The sequence below is a fragment of the Orbicella franksi genome, chromosome 2 (genome assembly GCF_964199315.1).
Source record: "Orbicella franksi chromosome 2, jaOrbFran1.1, whole genome shotgun sequence".
Lineage (NCBI taxonomy): Eukaryota > Metazoa > Cnidaria > Anthozoa > Scleractinia > Merulinidae > Orbicella > Orbicella franksi.
This window is the reverse complement of record NC_138146.1, coordinates 8,024,512-8,034,797: the sequence shown is the minus strand read 5'-3', so window position 1 is coordinate 8,034,797 and position 10,286 is coordinate 8,024,512. Positions and strand designations below refer to the sequence as shown.

General features: G+C 38.6%; 1 protein-coding gene across 1 annotated transcript in view; it reads right to left on the bottom strand.

Moving 5' to 3' along the window:
* Window positions 1-7,661: 7,661 nt before the first annotated feature.
* The window catches only part of LOC145480078 (hemicentin-1-like), a 20,521-nt gene continuing 17,896 nt past the window's right edge, over window positions 7,662-10,286 (bottom strand). Inside the window, exon 5 of the mRNA XM_081458558.1 lies at window positions 7,662-7,737. Coding sequence (XP_081314684.1) covers window positions 7,662-7,737 — 76 coding nt within the window. The remainder of the gene's footprint in view (window positions 7,738-10,286) is intronic.

Sequence of the window (10,286 nt, the reverse complement as noted above, 5' to 3'; positions counted from 1 at the left end):
TTTCAGACCAAAATAGTGCTGTAAATTCCACAAAGCATGACCACCTTAAGATTTATGGTATATGGATAATTCAAATGACAATGTTGCTCTTGCAGTTCCATAATACAGAAAGAGAAGGAGATGGAGATAGAGCCACCAATAATGGTAAAGTTATGTTGCTGATGTTCTAATCAACCAAAAAAAGTTACAACGATGCCTTCAAGATGTATTGTTGTACAATGTTGCATTACAGGCTGAAGAGCCTTTCATCCCCAGTTACGTCATACGAATTGTAATAAAACCCTGACACTGCATCATTTCCCATTCATCTTGTTCATCTAGTTTCCCAAAAAATTATTCCATAGTGTATGGCACACCAATATGAATCACTCTCTTCACATTAGGCACGTCTACATTTACAGCGGAGCTCCGGCGGCCCGAAGGGCCGCCAAGCGGAACCCCATACTCATATAGGAAAGAAAAGGAAACCCATGAGTTGATTTTCTTATGGTTATCACGGCTAGCTCGTGGGCGCGTACGCACGACGACGGCGGCGACGACGACGGAGTCGCGCAACATGCCGTATTTGACATAAAGATGTTGGCTGAAATGCGTAGTAGACCCAGGTGGATAGAACTGCTGTTTGCCAAGTTCTTGCTAGATATAACAAACAGAACTCACCAGAAGGTTTCCAAGTTGCTTTTGAAAATTGTCAAGAAATTAACTCTTCTTTGAGTTATATTGCAAATAATGACCTCCATAACATTTATTGCCTTCTCATTCTTCCTGTTGCCCTTGGTTAAATTCTAGAGAAGGTTGTTTTTCCCTGTTTGGTTTGGCTTTCACGGTATTAACATTTTCCATACCTTCATTGTAGGCTCTATAACAAGCTGTTACACAATATAGAGAGAATATGTTTCGGACTATTTCGCATAAGTACCCAAAAGATCAAAAGAAAACTGTTCAGGATCGATGTTTTACGACAAAAAATTAAAACAAGCCAAACAGAAAAAGTATCTTGCGGGGCCAGCGAAAGGGGTTTGGGCGGGGGGGGGGGGGGGGCGGGGGTGGGGAGTTTAATGATCTCTTGATTGTGGAAGACTCTTTTATATATATATAAATTTATATATATATATATATATGAAAAGAACAAAATGGGGCTCTTTGAAAAAAAGGTAGGAAAGTTGGCACCGTTGTAAAAGAACTCGTTAAATACATTCCCTGCACGGAATGATGAGTAAAATTAAAATATACACAAAAAGTCTCTGAGTTCAAATAGTTGTTATTCTGCTACTCTCTTCAAACCTATGTAAATAACCAGGATGTAAATAGTTCTTACCACTGTTAACTTTTATCCTCCTCTATCGGCTCGACTTGTATTTTAAAAGTCTTTTAAAATCTTCTCTTCCTCAGTGATGGAGTTTCCATAAACGCTTTCTTGTGTCCATAAGCAAATTTTACAATGTCATTACACGAAGTATCCTGATTACTTTGCTTTAACAACTGCACCTCGCTCGTTTAACTTCTATATTTTATCGAACATGATCGCATATGAAAGAGAAGAAACAACAACACAGCTGTCCCTGCCTTTTTCTAGACGCTCCACCAAAAAAGGCAAAAAGAAACCCGTTGGTGAAATATTCAGAAAAAATTGCAATCGTTTCCAAAGCGACGGTATTCAAGGTGTCTTTCTGTTCTCTTTTTAACTCTGAATCACTGGACTTCAGCGAAGTGAAAGCCTCTGTCAAGGCTTCTTCGAATTCCCATCTGTCGACACTGACTTACAACACATGTACAGCCCTTCTGACCTTCTCTCGCTACCTCTCTGCCCTCCCTCAGGATTAATTTCTGAGTATGAGCAGATGTGTTGGCAGGAATTATGCATGCGCCATCTGTTGTCCGTGATTTACGGATATCCGGTATTGGCTGCGACCAGAGCCCTCCATTTCGCCGACCACGTGACCAAAGACCCGGAGGCTCTGGGGACGAGAATGGAGTTCGGCCTCTTAATACGGGGAGCTTAAGAAAACCACGACGGTAACGGCAACGGGAACGTCTCTTGACAAGAGATTCAATAAACAGTAGAATGGCATGTGCGTTATGATTCTTTGCCGTCCTCTGCAAAACAACAACGTGAGATTCTGCGCTGTCTGGAGAACGAGAACCACAACGGCTAATTTTTTACATTTCTATTTCAAATTTATCGCTGTGTTTCAGATTCAATTACGTGATGGTTTTGACAGTGACTTTAAAGTAACGCGAGATTCGTGGGTATAATATGAATTCATTTTTTAATCGACGTTGTTCTCGTCGTGGTTTCTTAAACTCCCTAATAATTCCAAGACGGTGGCTGGAACTGGTCAAGAATTGGTAAGAACATATCTTTTCCGTTCGGACATTTCGGTTGGAAATTTTTGGACTAACTTTCAAGACATTCCGTTTATTTCGGAAATTGTCTGCAACTCCTTTAATCAGCAGTCTCCCCCTTAGTCATTACCAGTTCTTAAACGGCCAATTTAGACAAAACACACATGGAGTTGCCATTTTGGTCAGATTAGAGCTGTTTTTATCGAGTTTTTCGAAAATGTTTGCTTTTGTCGAAGGCAAGGCACGATTTAAATACCACTTATAAACATGAGCAGGAGGCCTGTGAGGTATCGCGCTCAAGAAATACTTGATTATAATTTGGATGGAAACTTCGCTTTTCCCTCGGATAACGGCTTTGAATCTGACATCGAAGGATTCGAAAGTGACAATGACGATGATTTAACACGCAAATGCCACATCAGGAGCCAGATTGATTTGAGAAATTTCGTCATTATTGAGGATTAGGAAGCAGAGGACGCAGATGATAGCGATTTAAGAGCAGCAGGAAGGCCAAATAACCATTCTTTCGGAGTGTTGTCCAATACTCACCACTTGTTCAAGTCGCGAAGGTTCGCAAATTGACGCGTAGCACACTTTTAAAGAAAAGTTTGTTTCTAGTTTATTTCTTACTTCTCGATGGCTTCGCGTTTGCCTCGCCATGAAGTTCAAAAGGGAGCGAAGGTTGTGTTTTTTCGCTGCCGTCAATAAACTTGACGGACCTCTCAAGAAACAGATGTTCACTTTAACTTGTTCAAAAGGTAATGGTATGCGGGTTGTGACTGGTGGATTTTGATCCATTTTTTTAATTTGTTCGGGTTTTGGTTTTGTGAGGTTCCTCTATTATGCAGCGAAAAAATGAAACATTCAAGGAGAAGCAAAATTACACGGGTGTCTGGAAAACCCGAATAGCTAATAGCGAACAGCGAATAGTCCCGAATAGCGAATAGCGAATAGTACGAATAGTCTCCAATAGTGCGAATAGTGGCGCACAGTCTCGAATAATGGCGAATAGTGGCAAATAGTGGCAAATTAGTGGCAAATCGTAGCAAATAAGGTACCCACTATCTCGCAGTCAACCTCGCAGCAACGTGGAACGGGATTTTCCCGCTAAAAAGCACAGACGCTTATCAGGACAAAAGGTGTTTCTAAACGTAATTTCTTCTGTTTTAACCACTCCAAAAGCGTAAATACGTCTTTATTAGGTTATCCTTATGTTTTCTGTTTTCTTAATGTCGGCGATGGACAGCCTGAACCTGCGTCCGGAGAAGAAAAGGTAATAAATTCACTGAAATTCTGTTGCTTATTTGGATAATTAATTAACGCAAGGATATTAGACCTAAGGCGGTGACTATTGACGACTATTCGTCACTATTTTTTGCCGTCCTCAGCGGGCAGAGGCGGTGATATCGAAAAACCGAAACGGTGAAATTCGAGATTTGCCTTCTAGTGTCCTGGCTAATGAACGTCTAGAGACCTAGACTGATTGCTCTTGAAGTTATTTCAACTTTTTCCCCGCGCGCTCAAGATAATGTAGTGGAGCAAATATCGAATGCACTAAGCGTACGGAGACAGCTTTGGAGATGTTAAATTCAAGGCTACGAGAGGTGAGTTCACGTTCGATTCTTTCAGGCAAATGCAAATAGTTACCCCTGCTAGCATTGATTACTAAGCCACAACAACTGCTGGTATTCCAGTAATGATTTTTTTCCAACATAATAGGCACTTTCATTTTTAATGATCCGAATAAAGGTGCTGATAATATTTTCATGATATTTTGGGAGGGAATAAAATTATTCAGTGTGTTGTTCGTTTTATCAGTTACATCAGGCGTTCATGATGAAGCCAAGATACCTTATAAAGTAGTTGCAATACACGGTTGTTATTCATGTCACCCTTGGCCCCAAACCCAGGTTGGCACATCCTTCTTAACATAATGTTCAGGACGTGGGGGTAACATCCAACAAAGAACATATCCTTTTCAAAAACCCTTGAATTATTTGCTATTAAACCATTAGCCTTCCCCTTCTGGGTTGAGGCATTATCCCCAACCAACCCTGAAACATTAGTTATGCCATGAACAACATGATATTCTACATCAGACTGGTGTTTTCCTGACCCACTCGCAGTCAAACTGTTACCAAGGACATATGCCCTGGGCTTATTGATCTCTGGGCACCGGGTGTGGACACCTACAATGCGCCGCTCTTCGCCACCTTTGTTGGAGTCATCACTCCATACATGGAAATAATATTGGCTACTTGCAATTTTTTTGCGTAATATTAGTTTATCGGCCTCCCCTAATAGGATATTTCAGTCTGCGGTGTGGATGGCGAGACAACATTTGTTGGGGGGCTACAGTTAAATAAAATACTAGAAATTGGATGTAATGCGATGGGTGTCTTTTGGCTAGAAAGCAAACATACATGCTGTTAATATCTCATGTAGGCTAGAAACATGACTGTTCTGTGATTTGTTCCATTTTTGCCGTGAGAAAATGTGTCCACAAGGGAATACCTAGGTTTCTTTACATTTTCACCATTTTCCTTTAATTGTCTTTTCAGCTTTTTGGAAGCAGATTTGGTCCCTCGTAGTTTGTTATCGACTTGTTTCGTTTTCAATTCAATAGACTTCAAAGTTCTTTCACGCTTCTTTGCTTCAGTTTGTAACTTTAAGACACCTTTCATTAGGTCATTGTTAATTCTTCTCAAAAATACTGTAAATATGAAAATGTCATAATAATTAAAAACTGTTCCTTACTATGATAAATAGGACCCTTACAAGTTTTATGAGAGTACAAACTTTTATTCTGTGTCATTTGAATAATGAATTTAAGGATAGAAAAATTAAAGTATGCGGTGTACTTGTGTGGATTTCTGAAAGTTACTGTTTCCTCGGTCTGCTTATATCGAGTCGACATGTTGACCTGCTAATTTACAAAATAAAAGGCAGACAAACCCTTTGGGAAAAAATGCATTCTCACAAAATTTATGTCTAGACTAAAATTTGTTGGTCATATGCATGCACTTTCGGTTAAAAGGCTGTGTTTTTTTTTTCTACCAGAAGTTCTGGCGTAATATACGAAAGCCGGCCGGTCACATAAAATTAAACATAATCTAAATATCTATCTAATTTTGAACATTTCGCAATGATTTGAGCAAGCAGGCTTTTTCAAAAGAGGATTTAGCTCCGATTCAAATCTTGTTTACTGCGTACCCAGCTATAAAAGAGCCCTTTTTTGCGAAGCGGTGATATCCAGTCCAGAGCATGTTATTAAATTTTTGTTTGCTTCGCAACTAGGCGTCCAACTCAATGACCAAAATCGCCGCTTCAAGTTTGGTATTTAGACACAAACCCGTGCCCTATGTGACCATACCATTTAGTTTGCTTTATTTTACAAACTGTTTTTACTATTTTCCTTTTAAGTATTCCTTGACCCCTTGTAGTGGTAATATATTAACCTATAAGTTTGAATTTAAAAATTTTGGTGACAACACCGGTAACCATTGGCCGTCGATATAAAACCCGGCAGATGGAACATTCCGGAACATCCCGGAACATCGAATAATTATAATAATTATGACAAAAATATGTAAAATTAGATTAGAGCAGCGCATTCACGCGCGTACTTCGCATGTCTGGTCTACTTAAAACTAAGTTTGATCGAATGTCAGATAACGATCTGCATGTGAAATTGAACTAGCGATGAATAGATTATAGCCTGCGGTAAAAGTATTTTTAATTAATTAAGTATTAACTTTTACTGGACAAAACATTATCTAAGAAATGCATTTCAACAGTTGGCGACACTTAGATTTTAATTTCAGATCGCCAACACATGTAACAAATATTTCGTGAGACAATAAAGTTTTGACCAGTGACCCTGCAAGACAGCGCGCGCGTCGCCAGATGTTTGTAAATTTTGTGTTTGTATTTGTTTACACTTCATCAGAGCTCGAGCAATCCGAACTAGTTTAAAAAAAAGAAACTCAATGCCGAAGAGTTTCTATTTCCATCTCATGGAGAAACTATTTCCTCATGAGAAATCGTGTATATACGCATATCTTTGTATTGACGTAATGAATTGAATAAAGAAATCACACTCGTGTATTCATATTTTTAGGTCTGATTAAGGAGTTCGAACGCCACCACCTTGGTTTTCTGTGAAGAACGAAATCTGGGAATAAGGGACAGTCACGGCATTAAACTGACGGCGAACGACTGGAAGGAATGGATTACTCTTCTTAGTTGCTAGCCTTCACTCATTGCAATCACTTTGGTTTTTCTTTCTTTTTTCCTGTTTTTTTTTTTTTTTTTTTATTTGTTATATTTTTGTTTTGTTTTTATTTTCCGAGCTGATATCAATATATTTTTGTTTGATTTAATTTCTAAAAATTTAATTTTACATATTTTTTGCATAATTATTATGATTATTCGATGTTTCGTGATGTTCCGGAATGTGCGGGATGTTCCGGAATGTTCCATGTTCCCGGTTTTATCGACGGCCATAACCATTGACATCGCCACAATTTTTTAAAATTATGTGTTTGTGGGAAAGCGGCATTTAGTGTTAATTCAGAAACTTTAAGAAACACTTTTTAGGAGATTTATAGACGGCTTGATGACTACTTGAGCAGACACTTACCTATACTTCGTCGTAGAGTTTGTATTGTCCTCTTCAGGCCGGCACTTTCACACTGTAGGCGTTTACAGAATCGCTCAAGTTTGTCGATTTTTTCCTCGCTCGACAGGTTTTTCAATTCTACTCGGACACTGTTTGTAGCTTTTTTTTTTTTCACGTTTTCATTGGTAATTTCTTTCTTCTTCTTTACTGACGGTTGATTTAACCGGGAAAACTGACTGCCGTGAACTATTTTTCGTCCCATCTGCTCGACATTTTGTTGCAATTTAAAAATAAGTTGCTTCAGTGAGCTTGAATGTAAACATTGGCGAGTTGAGCCCGCGTATCTCTAAGAACAGCAGTTTCCCAAAAAAGTACTCTGCGCACGTCTCAAATATATGGGCATCAGGGGGTTCAAGGAGGAGGATACCGTTCCGTGAGGCCTAACTTTGGATCTCATCTCTTGAAGCAACTCATCTCTTCCAACAAACCCGAGTACAACTGCTTTTGCCATGTCTCCGAAAATATTCTTTAACCAAGGAAATTAAATCCGCTATCATCTTTGCATTTAAACAGTTAACGCTGAAATTAACACCGTGACAGCTTTTTGTCAGGAAGAAAAGAAACCTTGAAGTAACAATTTGTTTATTAACTAATATGCTGCTATTACTAATCTACTACTGGTTTTTTTTTCTACTTACAGCCAAGTTAAGTCGACCAAGTTGGAAAATAGTTCATCAGACAGCTCCGTAATTTGGGTGTGATTAAGATATCTAAGTAAATAGGAAACAAATACCCATATATCATGTATGAACATTTTTTTAACTTAAAAACACAACAGACGGGTTCACGCTCTTTGTTGCATCATGGGTATCTTTTGCTGCTTTGTTTCTTTACAATCCCGCCCTGATTACCCATGATGCAACTAAAAGCGTGAACCCGTTTATTGCAATCAATCAGTCAATAAATTAATCAATCGATCAATCAATCAAACTTTATTTAAAGAGGGTTTACACTTGCATGAGTGAGTTTTTAAACAAGCCGAAATTGCACGAGCCCCTTCGGCGAGTGCAATTTCAGCTTTTCGAAAAACTCAAATTGATTCCAAATTGAGCAAGAAAAACCGAATGATAAGTTATTAATAATACAGACAGAAAAAAAATTCGCGTGGAGGAAGTGTCGCAAGATCTTTTTTGAAGCTATTTTTTCTCATTCGAGAATTCATTCCAGCACCAAATTTTCGTCATCATTTCACGTGGTATCATTGGCTTAGATAATTTCCTATTGTCTTTCAGCCAATCACAGTCCAGAATTACGATGTGTAATTTGCACTGGTGTTACACTTGAATAGTACTGCTCTCAGTCAATCAGAATCGAGTAATTTTTTCATGTTTATTGTTAGGTAGGAAATCATAGGCGTGATTTCAAAATCGAACGAGCGTATAGCGCGAGCACGTTTTGAAATTACAAGTATGATTTCAAAATTGCACGACACGAAGTTCAATTGTCACTTTATTTCATTTCATTTTTTTTTTTTTTCACTTTATTAGATCTATTTTGAAATAGCACAATTTTATTCCTTTATATTTTAGAGTTTGGTGTATTGTTTCAGTAACCGTTTTGTTGAAAATAGCGGAACCGGAAACACCTTTAAATCTTATTTAATATGCAAAACAATGTCATGTGATGAAAACTCATTCGAGCGTAACAAAGGAACAAGTAGTTCTGAAGTCAGAACGAAAACAGTGTACTTCGTGCATAAAAGTTCAATTCTCGTCGCCTGAATCAATGATGGAAGGCCTTCCTTTCTTCTGTGGTTGAAGCTGAGATCTCTCGTTGTTTTTGGAAAAGGAATTTGAAGGTGCATCCTCTGTAATTCTGCGATGGATATCTCTTGAGTTGTGAAACTCCCTCGAGTGCGCGTTGCTCCGTGGATAGTTTTTGTCATTTAAATACCGTTCAATGGCACTCTGCATGATTTTAAGGGATTCCAGCTCGTTATCATCTCCGTTTTTTTTTTCTTTTTTTTCTTTGTGACTTTGGCATAGAACTTTATACTCAGGACCTTGTCAAGTTCTTGCGGCTCCATTTGTTTCAAGATATTTTCAAGATGGCGGGACTGGCACCAGCTTCGGAATACGTTCGTTCATTTATTTGTTGTTGTGTGATTTTTCGCTGGAGTCGGTATCACACGGATCTTGAGCAGATGTTGAAAAAAGTAGACGCTTTGGTGCGTGTACCCAGGCAGTCGTTATACTGACAAGCACTAGCTATATTGCAATTGAGCTAAATGTTCTGCATTTGAAGTCGTACGAAATTCAATCGAATCGATGTGCTCAAGCTGTTTTGCCTTTGATTGTATTTCTTGGAATCGATTAATATAGCTTATTACTCGTTTGCAGGCCTTTAGGGCGTGAAATGAGTCAAGGTCTTTATATCAGCCTGTAAACATTTCAGTCTATTTTCCTTCGCCTTTGTCGTTGTTGTTGCTTTTTTTTTTGCGTCTCTCAAGCAAGCAAGACATTTTGAATTTCAGAGTTATTGTGGTGCGTGACATAGAGCTACGAACGCGTTTGTCGAAAAACATATACTTATCTCGTGATTTTTAGCCCATTCAGAAGTTAAAGTATTAGGAAAAGTGCTTATGTAAATGCGTTGTTGTTTAGTACAGATAATCGGTCGCCTAGATAGCCAAAGTAAGTTCCAGATGTTTACACTATGGCTGGTTTGCAGTGTCACGCCGTCAAAAATAAAAATCGTAACCATTCAATAAATTAAGTCAAGAAGCTGAGATATGAAAGATGATTGATATATAAATAAACTCGCCAAGTTTTAAGTCTGTACGGTTTTCCATCCGCGCGTTATTCGGAAAAGTGTTTCACTCAAATTTATAGAGCTTTGTATGGTGTCGCCATGTTTGTGTCTCTCGGAGGGACACAAACATGGCGGCCGTAAAGTAACAGAAACATCTGTCATTGAGTTTTGCCATTGAAACGAAACGTTATCACTCTAAAGCTCCGATACATTGAAATTAATACTTTGTCTAGAGCAAGAACTGTTTAGTTAGTAAAAACTTGAGCAATAACTCATCTTTTGACTTACTCGACAGCCTTATCGAGCCGCCATTTTAATGTCACGCAAGGCATAAACTTGGAAATTCCGACGTGCTCCATTACATAATGAGGAACCCTGTCGCGTTTAAACGTTGCAAAAGTTATTAGATGGTCTTACATCTGATGAAACTAAAACTTCACAAGAATTGGTAATTTCTTATTTTGGAAATTGACGACGTCACATGAAAACCGGCAATATTCCGACCGCA